General features: G+C 36.5%; 2 protein-coding genes across 2 annotated transcripts; both read left to right on the forward strand.

The window, feature by feature from the left end:
- Positions 1 to 227: 227 nt before the first annotated feature.
- On the forward strand, positions 228 to 1,097 carry LOC104210662 (non-specific lipid-transfer protein 2-like). Its single transcript, XM_070164674.1, has 2 exons — positions 228 to 562; positions 1,094 to 1,097. The coding sequence occupies exons 1-2, from the start codon at positions 228 to 230 to the stop codon at positions 1,095 to 1,097; spliced, it is 339 nt and encodes a 112-aa protein (XP_070020775.1).
- A 14,712-nt stretch (positions 1,098 to 15,809) lies between these two features.
- Positions 15,810 to 16,187, forward strand: LOC104210660 (non-specific lipid-transfer protein 2). The gene has a single exon (XM_009759609.2). It carries the CDS (start codon positions 15,810 to 15,812, stop codon positions 16,185 to 16,187), a length of 378 nt encoding a protein of 125 aa, XP_009757911.2.
- Positions 16,188 to 18,596: the final 2,409 nt, after the last annotated feature.

Below are 18,596 nucleotides of genomic sequence, written 5' to 3' on the forward strand. Positions count from 1 at the left end.
AAATGTGGGATTACATATTAGGCTCATCATATGATATTTAATTTGAACGATGCTTATAAGAGAGTGAGAGTAATTAAAAGCAAATTTCTTATGTCCACTTTTCACTCTATATAAACCGAAAGGTTTCACTAGCTTTTTGTACAAAACACTCAAGGCAATAACATTTGTAGTATCTCCCCCTGCTTCCTCCAAACTACTCTTTATTGTTCTGTTATTATTTTCAAAAAATGGAAATGGTAGGTAAGATTGCATGCTTTGTGGTTTTGTGCATGGTGGTGGTTGCACCCCATGCAGAGGCACTGAGCTGCGGCCAAGTTCAGTCCGGCTTGGCTCCTTGTCTCCCTTATTTGCAGGGCCGCGGCCCTTTGGGGAGCTGTTGTGGTGGTGTTAAAGGTCTGTTGGGTGCAGCCAAGTCCCCAGCTGACCGCAAGACTGCATGCACTTGCCTGAAATCGGCTGCTAATGCTATTAAGGGCATTGATATTGGCAAAGCCGCTGGACTCCCCGGTGCTTGCGGCGTCAACATCCCCTACAAGATCAGCCCCTCCACTGACTGCTCTAAGTACGTTTTTCATCTTCTTCACTCTAAGCTCTTGCTATCCCTGCACTATTAATTAGTCACTTGAAAATTGGGTAACATACTTATTTTGTTACAACTGAATTGACCTGCATACTTGTTAAAAAAAAGAATATTGAGTCTAACTCGGCCTTGAAAACTAGTATAACTCATGAGGTGAAGATTGTCCTATTATCGTACCTGTACAAGTTGTTCCTCATGTTGCTCAAGCTTGCGGAACTCGCCGGTCGTGAGATCACCTTGGATAACCTACTCAGTATTTTCGCCCCCCAGCTTATCCGCGGCACGATGCTTCACATGCGTCCTCGGGGGTCGAAGAGTCTGGTGGTGAAAATGGATGACATGACTACCCGTCATTTTTATGAGAATTACTTCTATGTGCGGATTGAATACATTGTGGCGGATCCGACAGGGTTCCTTGAGAAATGGAACTTTGTACGTAAGTCTCATGTTTTTAGTCGGGGATATATCCGACCATTTTTCGTTACAGCACTAAACCCTGTTATGTTTTTGCAGCTGAGAAATTGCCCCTTCCACCCGTCAAAAATATCGTGAGTGGGTGAGTTCTATTCTCCCTCATATGGCGGGGGTCCGCACGTGGGCGGCTTTCTATGACAAGTATGGGCGTATGCCTCTTTCTAGTAAGATATCGTTTCTATTCGTCGTTTTTCTCTTTTCCCTTTGTGTATTTAACTCCTCACGTGTTGTTCATCGATGTCAGGGAGGGTGCGGAGAGTGAGAGCTCCTCCGTTAGCTTTCTGGCAGCCAGCCTCATCTGCTCGCCCTATCGCGGTACCCACTACCCGACCTTCGTCGAGGGCTGCTTTAGTTGAGTCAGCGGCCATAATTACTCCTGCGAGGGACGTTTCTCAGGCCGATGTTCCGACCTGTGCCGTTCGCCTGACGGGTGAATCTCCGCCTACTGGGAAGAAGAGGGGCCATCAAAAAGACGGCGTGTGGAGTTCGAGACAGCGCCTCCAACAGTGATTCATCTAGACGACTCTGCTTTGACAGGATTTGGAGAGGGGGTTGTTGCAGCTCCCCCCGTAAGGACGGAACCGGTCATTGCCTCAGCTCAATTAGAGATTCCCACCGTTGTTGGTAGCCAACAACCTATCGTGGCGGAAGGTCAGATTTTCGGGGTCGCCGTTGTAGTTTCGGACGTACCTTCGTCCTCCGTAGTTGGTCATTCTTCCTCTTCGGCTGCTAAAAGAGGAAAAGCTATGGTGGTCGACGACTATGAATCTGAATCGGACCTCGACCCTGATGATGTTAGGATGTTTGAGGAGGGTCTTACTCACTCAGTGGTTCATACGGGAGGCTCGGCTCGTATTCTTGAAATCCCTTCGGATGTCAATCTCTTGGGGGATACAGAGGACCTGGTGCCGCAGTTCAGCATGCTATGCTCCACAGCCGAGAATACGACCCTTTGGACCGTTCCCTATGCTGACTTGATGGACGAGGTGGCCATTATGGGATTAAGGGTATGTTACGCTTACTTTCGCTTTTCCCACGTCTTTCTTGATGATAGGATTCTAACCTGTCTTTTCATTTTTCAGATGTATATGGTGGAAATGGAGAGCATTCGCAGGGCCAACATTCGGGCCAAGATTTTCTTGAAGATGTTGGAGAAATATCGTCGTTACCGCGATAAGTGTCGCGAGATGCATGAGCGGCTGAAGGCAAATCCCGGTAGTCGGGCTCTTGGCAAGAAGTTGGAGAAACGGGACCAGGAATAAATGCAGGCTACCCGCAGCAAGAGTGTGCTTGAGGAGAAACTTTGAATAAAGGACGAGGAGCTCGAGTTGGGCAAGGGAGTTGCCACAGAGTGCAAGCAACTGCAGGATAAATTGAGGTCAATGCAGTCGGAGATGGATCAGAACTTGATCAAGGTCGAGGCGCTGAGCGCGGAGTAGATGGAGAAATTGACTGAGCTCGAGAACAAGGTTGCTGGGTTGGAGAGCATCGAGAGTGCTTGGTCCGCGGCTTCGGCGAGGGCGGTGTCCCTGGAGAACACCATCCGCGTCCTCCAGTCCGAGCAGGAGTCAGAGAGAGCGACGGCTACCCTTATGGAGGCAAGGCTTGAGGAGCGCATTAGCGAGATTGACCAAAAGGCATCGGTTCTGGCAGATCGGGTCGCAGCACTGGAGGCAGAAAATGGGCGACTGTTGGCTCATATTGAATCTTCTTCCACTGACGTTTCCCGCCACATGCACGAGCTTTGGGTTTACGTCGAAGCCCAGCGGGATATATACAAGAGTTTGTAAAAGGTGGGTATTGTGACTAAGGCTGCATATGAAGAGGCGCGAGTGAAAGTGCAGGAGGATTGCGTCAATTGCGGGTATGATGTCGTGACGCCGGAAGCCAATGGGGGCGCGGACGCCAAAGGAGAACTTCCCGGAGATGGCAGTGGAGAGGGTGGCAATGATGCAGAGTAGAGGGATAGTGATATTGATTTGTTTTCCGTTTGTCGTTTTCTTCCCAATTTTTTGTTCGTAGTCGATTGTCATTGTTCCTTTCTTCCTTTTTTTGTTATTGCTTTTTTTATACTATTGACTTAGGTCTTATGTAATCTGCGACTATTTGCACGTAGACTTTGTATAAAGGAGAATTTTTCGTTGTTATTTGCCTTGTATTCTACCCTTGTTTTCGTTTCGCATGATTTCGGTGCGAGACAGATTCCCACACGGCGAGTCCCGGTCTTTTGCACTTTCTGATGATCCTTGGCCTTAGGAATATTTTGCACTTTTTCATTGGCGATGGCTTATGGCCTTAAAGGATGTTTGCCGGAATAGTAACCCGTCTTCGTTCGATCGAGGTCGAACTCTTCTTTTTTGGCGAAGGCCCTTGGCCTTAAAGGGTGTTATTTCGAACTTATCGAAATAGTAACCCGTCGTCATTCGATCGAGATTGAACTCTTATTTTCTGGCAAAGGCCCTTGGCCTTAAAGGGTGTTATTTCGAACTTATCGAAATAGTAACCCGTTGTCGTTCAATCGAGGTCGAACTCTTCTTTTTTGGCAAAGGCCCTTGGCCTTAAAGGGTATTTTTTCGAACTTATCGAAATATTAACCCGTCGTTGTTCGATCGAGGTTGAACTCTTCTTTTTTGGCGAAGGCCCTTGGCCTTAAAGGGTGTTATTTCGAACTTATCGAAACAGTAACCCGTCGTCGTTCGATCGAGGTCGAACCCTTCTTTTTTGGCAAAGTCCCTTGGCCTTAAAGGGTGTTATTTCGAACTTTTCGAAATAACACCCTTTAAGGACAAGGGAGATAGTAACCCATCGTCGTTCGATCATAGTCGAACTCTTCTTTTTTGGCGAAGGCCCTTGGCCTTAAGGGGTGTTATTTCGAACTTATCGAATTAGTAACCCATCATCGTTCGATCGAGGTCGAACCCTTTTTTTGGCGAAGGCCCTTGGCCTTAAGGGGTGTTATTTTGAACTTATTTAAATAGTAACCTGCCGTTGTTCGATCGAGGTTGAACCCTTCTTTTTTAGCGAAGGCCCTTGGCCTTAAAGGGTGTTATTTCGAATTTATCGAAATAGTAACCTGTCGACGTTCGATCGTGGTCAAACTCTTCTTTTTTGGCGAAGGCCCTTGGCCTTAAAGGGTGTTATTTCGAATTTATCGAAATAGTAACCCGTCATCGTTCGATCATGGTCGAACTCTTCTTTTTTGGTGAAGTCCCTTGGCCTTAAAGGGTGTTATTTCGAACTTATCAAAATAGTAACTTGTCGTCTATCGATCGTGGTTGAACTCTTCTTTTTTGGCAAAGGACCTTGGCTTTAAAGGGTGTTATTTCGAACTTATCGAAATAGTAACCCGTCGTCGTTCGATCGTGATCGAACTCTTCTTTTTTGGCGGAGGCCCTTGGCCTTAAAGGGTATTATTTTGAACTTATCGAAATAGTACCCCGTCGTTGTTCGATGGAGGTTGAACTCTTTTTTTTGGCGAAGGCCCTTGGCCTTAAAGGGTTTTATTTCGAACTTATCGAAATAGTAACCTGTCGTCGTTCGATCGAGGTCGAACTCTTCTTTTTTTGGCGAAGGCCCTTGTCCTTAAAGGGTGTTATTTTGAACTTATCGAAATAGTAACCCATTGTCAGCCCCAGTTTTTGGAGAGCCAGACATTTTCTGGGAGAGTCCCAGTTCGTTTGACATTGCTTGCATCAGGGGTGCAACATTAGAGAATACGAAACGTTGCTATTTCGCTTAGGTTCGTTCTGCGCACATATTGTAGTTTTCTTGTCTGACTTCTGCCTTTCGGCTTGGAGGTGTCACCGGCGGGCGGTGTTCGGTTGTTTTGCAGTAGTTTTTCTTTCTTTATTTGAGATGTTTCTTTACTCGCTCGTCCGCGTGGCTTTTATGTTCCTTCTTGAGCAAAGAGCAGAAGGTGAGTTAAAATGATACTTTCCTTGCCCCTACCCGGTGGTCCAATGGGGGAGAATAGGTTGGTAACATTGTTCCTCTCGTTTGGCATTTCGATGGTTGATGGGCCGAAGATTTCTAAATTTAGTGATTCTACTCGGCTCTCTTCCCCCTACCGTGATGTGCTTTTGTCTCGCGTGGGTTGGGTTTTTCCTTTGTGCCCTTTTGGGTGGGTGATCATATTTCTTGTCTTTGATCTGGGAGAGACTAGGAAATTTCACTAAGAAATCCCCACAAACGGCGCCAAATTGTTTGACTCAAAAGATATCGAAACCTTTTTGAACAATCAATCAAAGAAGATGAAGGAGTAAATCTTAGTCAGACATAATAAATTCCAGATCAAAGAGCTAATAGTATGGATTGTATATAGGATGAAAAAGATATAAACGATCTTATTGAAATTCAACATTGTGGCTCCCATCGATCGATGGGGGAGATAGCTTTACATGTTCTTCTGCAGATTACTTCTTTCCTATCAAGATTACAAGAAGAGAGCTTAGGAGAGAGCAAAAAGGGGGGAGGAGCCTCCTTTAATTGAAGGTTTTCCCCTACTATATATAGTCATGGCACCCTTGTCATTTACTTGGTCTGACGCTCTGTAGCCTCCAGTGTGTCTTGGTCGTCCTTTTAGGCATTGCTCTTTTCGACTCGACAGGTGTCGGAAAAGGGATCTAGAGTATGTTATCTTCCACTGCCCGGTCACTTAGGCGGGACGTTGGTCAGTTCGGCCGTGACAGTCAGATTTTGACCAATACAATTAGTTAATGTCTCTTCCCCGCAGATTTAACTCCCTTCTCTATGTTCTTTCTGGGGTTTTTTTTCTTTCTTTTCACTTAATTTTTAGTCATTGATGGTATAAATTTATTCACTCAAGCAGCCACGCTAAATACAACTAATTACTTACACTACCTTGAGTTGATAGTCTAAAGAAATAGGATGGTAACATTGGAAATGGATGGAGTTCAATATTTATATCGAACAAGTTACCCAAATTATGAAAAGTATGATTTATAAATGTTAGTACTTACTATAATAGGTAAAAATAATCTGACAGCATAAGAAAAAGATTACACCATCATTAGATATTACTTAAAATGCTTTTACTACTAGAAATTCGAGCAAAATTATCCAAAAAAACTGACCAAAATAAGTTGGTAATGGCCAATAACCATTCAAAACGCAACCATTATGTGTAGACGATATTTTTAAGGAGTGAGGGGTGCATAAACCATACTATACCTTATGAGCTAATCTTAAAGCACAATCCATCGTAGTGGAGAAGGAAGTTCTCGATCGTTCCTAATTAGTTAGGGTACCAGCAGTACATCAATATAGTAAAACAATGCTTCCTCAGAATAGCAATAGGATTCTAAAAGGCCTATGTTTAAAAGACAATATAGGAAGGAAGTTTCTTGTTGAGCTAGGTATTTACTAAAAACTAATAAACCTCACTTCCAAGAAATCAGCAGCGGATGCAGTATGGTAATTACGGGTTCAATTGATCTATAACTTTCGACGCAGAGTAAAAATTTATGTGTAAAAATTTATTAAAATTAAAAAATAATAAATATAAATTCATAACTTTAAAAATATAATAGGTTCAATGTTGAAGCATAGAATTTAAATCATGGATTCGCCTCTGCAAGAAATCATATCTACCTAGACACGTGTGGAGATATCTATAATTTCTTTCTTCTCTTTTATTACTTTATTTATGCTCTATGAAAAAAGAATTTTAATTTCCTATTCAATTCAAATTTCAAAGTGAAGCTGGTTCGAGGTTATCTGACAAAAAAGATTTGTAAGCTACTTCATTTCTTTTTGTCCAAGCCATTTCTTTTCTTGTCTAAGTTACTTTTCTTTTTGTCTGACTCACTTCTTTTTGTCCAGTGTGAATTTCGCAATATTTCCATTTAGTTTATAGGTTCGAGATGTAGTACAGTTTCTAAAAAGAGATGAAATTTGTATGTCCTTGTAAGTAAGCAAATCGTGTGCTCTCTCCTTCGTTCGTATGAGGAGCTCCTAGGGCTTACAAATTGAGTTCTAAATGTTTGTAGGTGATTTTACAAGTCTCGTTAGAAAGAAAGAAAAAATGTCTAGACCATGATGCGAAAGAAGAGATATAATTATTTTCATCTCAAGAGTACTTAATCCATAAGTAGATAAATTACGTCTCCGGAAACTAAGAAAGACATTGTTGAAACTTAGAAGACAGTAAAGTGGAATTACAGTACCATAAAAGCAATTAAAATCATGTTCCTTCCTTTATCGGAGAGAAAAGCAAGAAGGGGGACTTAAGAATTCTTAGATCCTTCTCCCTTCTTATCCAACAACAACAATAATAAAAACCAGTAGTTTCCCACAAGTAGGGCCTGGGAAAAGTAAGATATACGCAACCTTATCCCTACCCTTGGAAGGGCAGAAAGACTGTTTCAGATAGATCCTCGGCTAGAGAACGACTGAAAGAGAAAATATAATTGCAACAAGTAGCTAAGAATACCAACAAGATGAAATAAGATCGAATTCAAGAATGCAGTCAAACTCTAGGTAATAACAGCTATCTATGGATAAAAAATATCATACTAACACTAATTCTAGCGAACTGAGTACGATAAATAGAACGCTCAACTACCTACGAACCTTCTACCCTAATCTTTGACCTCCACACCCTCCTGTCTAGGTCCATGTCCTCAGTCAGCTCCAACTGCGCCATGTCCCACCTAATAGCCTCTCCCCAATACTTCTTAGGCCTACCTCTACCCCTCTTGCTACCCACCGAGGCTAGTCGCTCGCACCTTCTAACTGGGGCTTCTATACTTCTCCTCTTAACATGCTTGAACCATCTCAACCTCGCCTCCCGCATCTTATCATCCTAGGGTCCACTCCCAAATAACTTCATTCCTAATTTTATCCAACCGAGTATGCCCACACATCCACCTCAACATCCACATCTCTGCTACTTTTAGCTTCTAGGTATGAGAGTTCTTAACCGTCCAATACTTTGATCCAAACAACATAGTCGGCTTAACTACAATCTTGCAGAACTTACCTTTAAGTCTCAACGACACATTCTTATCACACAAGACACCGGAAGCGAGCCTCCACTTCATCCATCATGTTCCGATACGATTGCGTGACATCTTCATCAATCTCTATGTTACCTTGTATTAAAGATCCAAAATACTTGAAACTGTTAGAAAAATAGTAATTGAAAAAACGATATTGAGAAGGCTTGAGGCGTGAGAACTACTTTCCTTATAGAAGTTATTGCCCGTATATATATTTTGGGGAAAATACAGATAATCTTCTTCAGGATACAACAAGCCACTATTTGATCCTTGCAGAATTTTCGGAATTTCATTGTAGGGAATCTCACGTTTATTTATAAAGCAAAAGTCAGGCCTTTCCGAAAAGTCACTTTATTTCATTAACATATGTGTCTATTTATTTGAATTTTAAATTCAAATAAAATTGATTTTTGTTATTTGCATATCTATATCTATACTATATTAAAAGTACGAAGGCCTTTAGCGAAATGTCGGTCGCCTTTTTTACCCTTTAGAAAATAATTTTACACTAGACAATATCGTCATTTAACTATTATCTAATGTTTAGAATTTTAAAATAAATAAAATTTTAACTATTAAGTTTTTCCTTATTTGAACTACGTATAAATTCCTAATATTTAGGAATTTAAAATCAAAATATATATATATATATATATATATATATATATATATATATATATATATATATTCCTTATTTGAATTGGTTAAAATAACTATTCTTTAACTCCAAAAATATGAACCCTCTCATGTTAGGTAGACATATAATTTATTTAGGAAATTTTACCTCCTATAGCAAAGGTTGATACCTTATTTATTATGAATAAATATCATTTTTAAAAATTACTCCTTCTGTTCTAGTTTATGTGAACCTATTTCCTTTTTGGTCTGTTCCAAAAAGAATGACCCCTTTTCTAAATTTGGTAACAATTTAACTTAAATTTACAATTCTACCCTTAATCAGAAGCTTTTATAACCACACAAATGCTCTCGCCCCTTTTTGACTTGTTTAGGACCACAAATTCCAAAAGTCTTCATTTTTTTCTTAAACTCTGTGTCAAGTCAAACATGTTCACATAAATTGGAACGGAGAGAGTATCTCCTATAGCCACCTTTTAATTTTTATAGCAAAATATCTATATATGGTCACTTCCTATCTTTAAGCCATTAAATACGCTGTATATTATTTTTCTCTCTCCTTCTTTCTTTTTTTTTCTCTCAAAAATCAGCATAAAATCATCAAATTTACACACCAAAAAAGGGGCATTTGCATCTATACCCGCTTTTTGTGTCACGTTTTAACTTGTGCCCGCTTTGCAAAAAAAATTGCAAACGTACCCGCTTTTTCACATAACTTCAGCATACGGGGCTGAAGTACCAAAGACAATCGCGCAAAACTTCAGCATTCTAGTAACTGCCGAACTTCAGCTCTAGAGCTGAAGTTTTTGTTTGTAACTGGTGATGTTTTTGTTTGTAAGCTTCAGCTCTAGAGCTGAAATTTTTATTTTTTAACTATCGAATTTCAGCTCTAGAGCTTAAGTTTTTGTTTGTAAGCTTCAGCTCTAGAGCTGAAGATTTTGTTTTTTAACTATCGAACTTCAGCTCTAGAGCTAAAGTTTTTGTTTGTAAGCTTCAGCTCTAGAGCTGAAGTTACCTTTTACAACTTTCACTTCTTCATGACAGATTCGACACAAAGACATGGCAACAAACTTCAGACCCGTTAGTCTGCAGTTCATTTGTATCAGTTCATACTTCGGACCCATGAACTGAAGTTTACGAGGTCTGAAGTTAGAATTGCAACAAGCAAATTGTCAAACCCTGAGAATGGATTGTCTATGTGTGAGAGCTAGTTTTATGAGAGAAGCGACGAAGCTGTATAAACACATATCTTTGACTCAAATTAATCTGCTGTAGGAGCTATAACAGTAATAGCCATCAATGTTGGAATTATGAATGAATCAATAGAAAAAACTACTTATAAAAAGGCTAAACACAATATGAGAGAAAGAAGATCAATTAATAAATCTTTCGGAAGCAACAGAACCATGTATTCATATAAAACTCAGGTAATCGAACAGATTCACGTGCAACAAACAAAGAGAGCATCAACGACATTACTTTTATAGCTCTGGCAGTAGGCTACTTGAATGGTGCTTAGACGAAGCAAACTTCAGACCCTCGTATCTGAAGCTTATTTTCCAGTAGTATTAACTTCAGACACTCGGCTCTGAAGTTCCCTCGCAGTATTACAAACCTCAGACATAGCAGTGCAACTTTAGGAAGCTGAAGTTGTTTAAAAAATAAAAAATGGGTACAACTTAAAAGTTTTTAAAAAAAATGAGTATAGATCAAATGGGGCGACCAAATAGGGCTCCCCGTGCAATTTTTACCCAAAAAATGGTAAATGAAAGACAAAGGAAATTAGTTAAGGTTAGAAATTGACTCCCAAGCCCAGAGAGCAACAGCATTCCACTTTTTGATTTCAAATCGCTTGGGCTTTTTAGTGGACGATCCAACGCCGGTCGAACCCTTGCCGGCGGGAACCAGAGGCACGTCGGTGTCCGCTGATGCCATTGAATTTTGAAGCTTCAAGAGTTTTGAATTTTCAAAATCTGATTTAGCTGGATTGTTACTTTTTTTTTCATTGTATTTCAATGTATCTCGCTGGATTCCATGTATTTCATTGCATTCACTATCTTTAGTTTTTTCTACTTTTTCAATATATTCAATGTAATTATATAATTTCAAAACTTCACTTTGTTTCATTGTTTTGTCCAACAATATATATTCAGCAGTATGTATTCAATGTATTGGAGAATGTATTCATATGTTTTTTTAATTAATATAATTTATGTATTCAGATGTCTCTCTCTCTCTCTCTCTATATATATATATATATATATATATATATATATATATATATATATATATATATATATATATATATATAAATGTATCTGCAGTATGTATTCATATGTTTGTACACTATTGATGACCCGATATACTTCATGTATTCAATGTATTTTTATGTATTTAATTGTATTCAATGTAATTATGTAATTTTAATATATAAATCTATTTGTAAAGATACCACTAAAAAAAGAAAGGATGGATTGAATCTCTGAGTGCTCTATTTTTGGAGTGTTCTTCGGTTGAGAATCTTTTCTATAACTGGAAATACAAATTTTGTGTATTATAATTAAGTTTGTTGAGTTATATTAGGAGTCTATCGCGTTAATTGATTCACTTACTGTTTTTAAACAGCTGAACACTTTTTTTCCGCAAATTCTGTTACTGTATTCACGAATACAGCTCGCGAATACATATGAATACAGTCTATACGTTAGCTGTAATTCCATTTTTTCCGCCAACTCTTTTTATTGTATTCATGAATACATTAGCTTAAATACATCGAATAAACTCTATAACAAGTTAAAACATAGCTATAGGAAGTAATTTAGTAAATGATAGCTATAGCGAGTTAATAATCACTAAAACATAGTGGTTACTGAAAATTTCTCGTTATTTTATTATAATTATGAGTATGTTTACCTAAACATTTATAAAGCTTAAAAGTACAAACAAAGCCAAAAGAAAAAAAATTATTGATTGAAAACAACGTGGATTTTAGATTTTGAAGTATTAATTAGCGTAGTTTCCAGGAATTAATTTTGAAAACTTACCTACATAGTTATGTTTTATATCTTAATTTTAAAAATAAATAACCTTAAAATATAAGGTAAATATAAAGTTTTGAAAATAATAGTAACTAAAAATAAAATATTTAAGGCACCTAACAATCTAAAACTTTGTAGAATAATTTATATGAAGCTAGTTGTCACAGAGTTGAAGTTGGTCGACATATTCACATTTGTAGCTTTAAAAACTAAACTATTCCCTCAACAAATAATTATATGTTAATAAATTATAGTAACATTTAAAATTTTATGTAATATATAAAATTTTGAATCTAGCTAATTAAATTTCACCTTAATTTTGATGGAACATGATTTAAGAATCAATGTTCGCACTAAATACTTTTCGATAGATGAGTCTAATCTATCTATATATATTGACACAATATATCATAAAAATATGAAATATTAACATGAAATTTTGATCAACTTTTATCCTTCACAAGTGCAGTTCATGTTGAATAAAATTCGTAATTATAATTAATAATTTATTTTTAGTAGAACTAACATTGATTTTAAGGACTTCCATGAGGTACAACTTCTTTCTTTATTGAATTAATTAAATAGGATGGACATTAATCATTATTTTCATAATTTTACACTTTCTTCTTTTAACTTTATTATATAACTCAAACATAATTCTTAAAATAATATTTATTTGACTTTTTAAAAAAATTTAATTCTTATTGAGATAAGGTACTCTAAGACTAGTACACTTAATAGTGTGTAATTAAGCAAAACATATAAAATGGACTAGAACTTAAAAGGCCCACAAAGTAGCTTTAGGCCAACGATGTGGAAAAGTCCCACATTCCCCCACAAAAATAACAAATTACTTCTTATAGAAACTACCTCTCTTGAGTCTTGGGATGACTCCAAGTATTCTACCTTCTAGAGGTGTAAATGGATATTCGAAAACCGACTAAACTGACCGAACCGTACCGCACCGAACCGATTTTTAGGTTTCCTTTTAAGAAACCGTAGGTTTTTATATAAATCTATAACCGCACCGATAATTAGGGTAGGTTTTTTATTTTATAAAAATAAACCGAAAAAATACTGAACCGTACCGAATAAATTTTACATGTGGAAAATATATTTATTTGGTAAGTTTAAAAATAATAATGCACTAAATTTTCTTTCGGCCTTGGAATTATGAAAACTATTACGAGCCAACAAGTAATTAAACTCAAAATACTAATTCCTAAAACCTACTATACTACTTCTACTTAAACTAAATTATTTAAGTATCTTTATTAGCAAGACACAAAGTATTTTATCGATTATGAGTAGCAAACTACAATGTATTGAATATGTTTCCTTTCATATAATTTAGATTTATCTTTTTGAATATTTTATCTTCTATAGACTTTATTCTTGAGTCTCATCTTGGTATATCTTTCAACTCGGGTGATTTATATTTTTTTTGCCTTTGTTTGATTTCTTTTACGTTGTTGTAGAATAGTTGATGGATCTATATTCTAGCCAACTTTTTTTTTTAATTCATCACCCTTTAAACAGTAAAAATGTCTAGAGAATTTTGCTAAATCTTATAAAAACGTATGTTATTGCATTCTACTTCTACTAGTGAATTTTACATGATATTTAAAAAAATATCAAAAATTAACCGAACCGTACCAATACCGAAGAGAAACCTACATGATTGGGACGGTTTCGAAAAGTCTAATTTTGGTTATACATAATAGAATAACCGAAAAAATGGTATGGTACAAATTTTATGAAATAACCGTCCGAACCGAACCATTGACACGCCTACTACCTTCTTAACCAAGTGAAGAAATTAAATTGAAATGTGAACAAGGCATCGAAAAGAAAAATTTGTAGTACTAGTAACAGTTTAATTTCGTTTCCAGAGAAGGACCAAACACAGTACAATAACAACAATAATATACCCAGTAAAATCTCACAAGAGAAATTTGAAAAAGGTAGTGTGCACGCAAATGTTACCCTTATCTTGTGCGGGTACAGAGGCTATTTCCGATAGACTCTCGGTTCAAAAAATGTATGCAAACACAGTGTAGATCAAAATTCATGCATGCAGATATGTTCGGTGAACTATTGTCAAACGCATATCTCAAAATGGTTTTGATAAATTCACGTGAAACTGGAATTGGGATATGTATTCGATGCATAAAAGTTAAGGGTCGACGACGTACAAGGTCGATATGGGCACTGGAGCTAATATATATCATGGCAAACAAACAAATAGCCGGTATACATAGATTATGCACTAACTATACATGATTATATGTATATCATACATATATTATATATTTGCTGGCTATTTTTAATTTAAGTGATTGGGCAGGCGCCTATTTAGGTTAATTCTTCAACAAAAAAACAAAGATGAATTGTTCGCTTTAATTTGAAACTGGTTCGTGTATTTTCCACATATAAAGCATTGTTTAGAAAGAAAACAAACGACAATGTACGTTAAAGAAGAGAAATACGACGACTCCAACTTTATTTCTTTCTTTTTTTTTTTTTTTTCGTTTCATCTTTGGTGTAGTTTGAATTTCTGAGAATTATTTATGTTTTTTTCCTTTTAATTGGTGACAACGACGAAACTAAAAATTTCTCCAAGGGTGTTCAAATTTAAAAGAAGTGAAAAAAACTTTCGACAAAGGTTGTTCAATATATGTTATATACCTGTAAAATATAATATTTTACCTATGTATACAGTGCAATTATTCGACGAAGGTCCTGACGACCATGTGGCTTCGCCACTGATTGGTGATGTCTTGTTCAGATTGTGTGCATCTTGACTATTCTGAATGCCTGTTACCTCCAATCACCAGTCAAACAATAGGAAATCTTCTGAGGCCTAGTCTATGATGTTAGCCTGATGTCTTCTGGAAATAACGTTTCCACACCGAAGGTGAGTATTTGAATTGCCTCTCTTAAATTCTGGTACCTTGTTAGGCGTAATTGATTTTCAGGCTTAGTTTGGGCCAAATCTTATCAGTATATATGCGTACCAAGAGGAACTTTTTTTTTATCACTGTTAGAATAAGAGTAACTTCACAAGAATAGTACTAGTATTTTTATGTTACAATATATATATATATATATATATATATATATATATATATATATATATATATATATATATACAACGGATTTCATCAATTAGTATTTATCAAGTCATATTCTATTGTGTAGGTTACCAAAAATTTATTTGACAAGGTTAGGAAGAAGAGATTTTGACTTATAGACACTTAGTTCCACTATCAAGTCACTCAAAATATATATTTACAAGTAATTATCTATAAAAATTGAAATTTATAATCTAAAAAATAAGACAAGTGATATAACATGTAAAAATAACTACTCCCTCTGCCACAATGTAGTTTATGTGAAAGTGTTTGGAATTTGAGAGACAAACGAATTATTTTTTAAAATATTTTGAATTACTAATTATTGTGACTTATAGTATTTTTTTACGTAATTTTCAAATATTTAAATTTTATTTTGAAAAACTTAAAATTTATTTTGATCAAATACAAGGTCAAACTTAAAAAGTTCAAATCTCAAAAAAAATATATTATCACATAAATCAAAAATAAGGAATGCTAGGATTGGGACCACGGTCTTTAAGGGTGTCGATTTATTTTGAGACAGAAGGAACAATTAACAATGTAAGTATTCTTTATTAACTCAAAATCAAAAATAAGGAATGCTAGGATTGGGACCACGGTCTTTAAGGGTGTCGATTTTTAGAGTGCCTAAATGACAGCTGGTTCATTAAAAGTCAAACACGTAAGAATTAAACCTGACTTTATAGGCAGCGGCACTTCCCTAATTATTACCCTCGTTGAATACAACTCAACTACCAACTAATTCTCTCAATCCTCCATTGTCCGGCCATTAATTTATTTCCAATTTTCTCTCTATAAATAACCAAAGTTCTCACTAGCTTATGTACCCAACACTCGAGCAAAAATATTTGTAGTATTATACCCTTCACTACTTCGAATCCTGACACTACACTCTATTGTTTTATCTTCCCCCAATTTTTTAAGAATGGAAATGGTAGGTAAGATTGCATGCTTTGTGGTTTTGTGCATGGTGGTGGTTGCACCCCATGCAGAGGCACTGAGCTGCGGCCAAGTTCAGTCCGGCTTGGCTCCTTGTCTCCCTTATTTGCAGGGCCGCGGCCCTTTGGGGAGCTGTTGTGGTGGTGTTAAAGGTCTGTTGGGTGCAGCCAAGTCCCCATCTGACCGGAAGACTGCATGCACTTGCCTGAAATCGGCTGCTAATGCTATTAAGGGTATTGATATGGGCAAAGCCGCTGGTCTCCCTGGTGCTTGTGGTGTCAACATTCCTTACAAGATCAGCCCCTCCACAGACTGCTCTAAGTATGGTTATCATCTTCTTCACTCTAAGTTCTTGCACTATTAATTAGTCACTTGAAAATGGGGTACATACTTATTTTGTTACAACTGAATTGACCTGCATACTTGTTAAAAAAAAGAATATTGGGTCTAATTCGGCCTTAAAAACTAGTATAACTCATGAGGTGAAGATTGTCTATTACTTTATAAGCTAGGAACAATATTTCGTTCCCTCAATCAATATGGGACAATTAACACCCCACCATGTTCAGGACTATTAGATATTTGGTGCTGGAAGATATAACGTGGGACCTAATAACAATGAATACACTAAGAATGGTATGGGACTGTCTCTGATTTCATGCGATGAAAATGAACCTAATAGAGCCTAAATTCAAACCCTAAATTTTGCTAATGAGATGATAATTGTATTTACCTAGATAAGAAAACAACATTCCATTCATTTATAAGCAAGCACTGGGGGATACTTAAACAATATTTATGATCGCCTCTCTCACATGTTACAAAAGGATGTGTCCTCCCTTGCTATCAGTTTGTCAAAGTTAAAAAAAAAAAATAGAGTTATAACATACACCAATGTTGATAAATTAGAAGCTACATATATATATATATATATACAATACTCGCTATATATTTTTTCTGGATATTATTGGCTTATAGTTCCTTGATTAATTTGCTGGTTTAATTTGGCGATGCAGGGTCCAGTAAGTTTGATGAAAGATCAGATTTTCACCGCACTCTTTGGCAGTAGTGCAATCATGATCAGGAGCAGAATATAATAAGAATATGGATATCGAGTTATTTGATCCAGCTTATGGATCCATTTCTATTTTGTGTCTGTTATCTCTTCTTTTTTCTGTCTTTTCGAGTAATAATCGAGTCTTGTATGAAACTTTGGTGGATGGTTGTATTATAATCCAATCTTGATATTTAGACATCTATCTTATTTAGTTAGTGTCTCTTAATCTCTTCTCTCTGTTCTCTCTGTTTTTTGAAATATTTTTTCTTTTTACATAACTTTTATTCATTGATGGTCGGAAATTATTCACTCAATCAGCCAGGTAACATTACTAAGTGCTTACACTAACTTGAGTTGACAGTCTTAGATATAGGATAGTAGAAATAGGATAGTAATATTGGAAATTGATAAACAACAACATATCCAGTATATTCCTACAAATGGGGGGTCTGGATAGTAATATTAAAAACTGATAAAGAGTTTAATAATATATATCGAGCACGTTACCCACAACATAAAAAGTGTGATTTATATACATGTTACCTATTACCACATGTAAAAATAATCTGATAGTGCAAGAAAAATCTTAGATATATTAGTTACAATTCTTTGATAAATTACATTGAGGATTGAGAGGTGCATAAACCATACTATGGCTTATGAGCTAATCTTCAAGCACAAATCCATCATAGTGTAGAGGGAGAATTCTCGATCTACGGTCGTTCGTAATTAGTAGGGTACAAGCAGTACATAAATATAGTAAAAATAAATTAATGTAATTGAAATGACAGACAGTAGAGGCAAATAAATAGAGAGAGCATATAATTTTGTTAAATTTCCATATCATTAATCGGACAATGCTTCCTCAGAATAGCAAGAGAATTCTTTTTGAGTTACATTAGTTCTTAAGAACTAATAAACCTCAATTCTAAGAGATCGTATCCTCTACCGAGACAGGTGTGCAAGGACGGAGTTTGTAGCCCGCTACAGGTTCGGAAAAATTCAGTAATTTTTGTGCAAACAGTGAATTTATATTAAGAAATTTATTAAATATGTACACATATGAAATTTAGAACTCAATTATTAATACTTGCGTACATAGTTAAAACCGAGCCTACCCGATTTTACTATATGATCGAGGCCAGGGAATTGCATCAAAGATCGGCCCCCCAGTAGATCAGACCAAAACATGAGGATAAGGTACCGAGTTCGAGACCGAGGTACCTGTCGAGATCGAGGCCAGAAGCGGTCGAGACCAAATGAGACAGACATCGAGCAAAACACAATAACAGAAAGGCGAGAAATCCATGGCTGGTCGAAGATCATCGCATAAATCTCGGAACAGATCAAATCAAGGGCGATTGTTTAGCTAATCATGGGATTTACTTTCATAATTAGAATTGCACCATAGATAGGATTCCTCTACTATATAAAGAGGGTCCTAATCATTTTCTAACTACCTTATATTCACACATATCAATACTTTCTGGCTTATATTCTCATTCATTAGATTGTCATATTTTTAACTGTTCTTGCATCAATCAGTCCGAGGGTATTCAAACTCGAGGGCTGAATTCTGTTCAAACACTGGTTTGCCTTATCTTATTTTTAATTTCTATTACTAATCTTCATATTCATCAATTGATATTAGGTGAAATCATGTGTCCTTAAGATCACATTATAAATTTATTTGTTATTCAATTTTTTTGGTAAACA

The sequence above is a fragment of the Nicotiana sylvestris genome, chromosome 12 (assembly GCF_000393655.2).
Source record: "Nicotiana sylvestris chromosome 12, ASM39365v2, whole genome shotgun sequence".
NCBI lineage: Eukaryota > Viridiplantae > Streptophyta > Magnoliopsida > Solanales > Solanaceae > Nicotiana > Nicotiana sylvestris.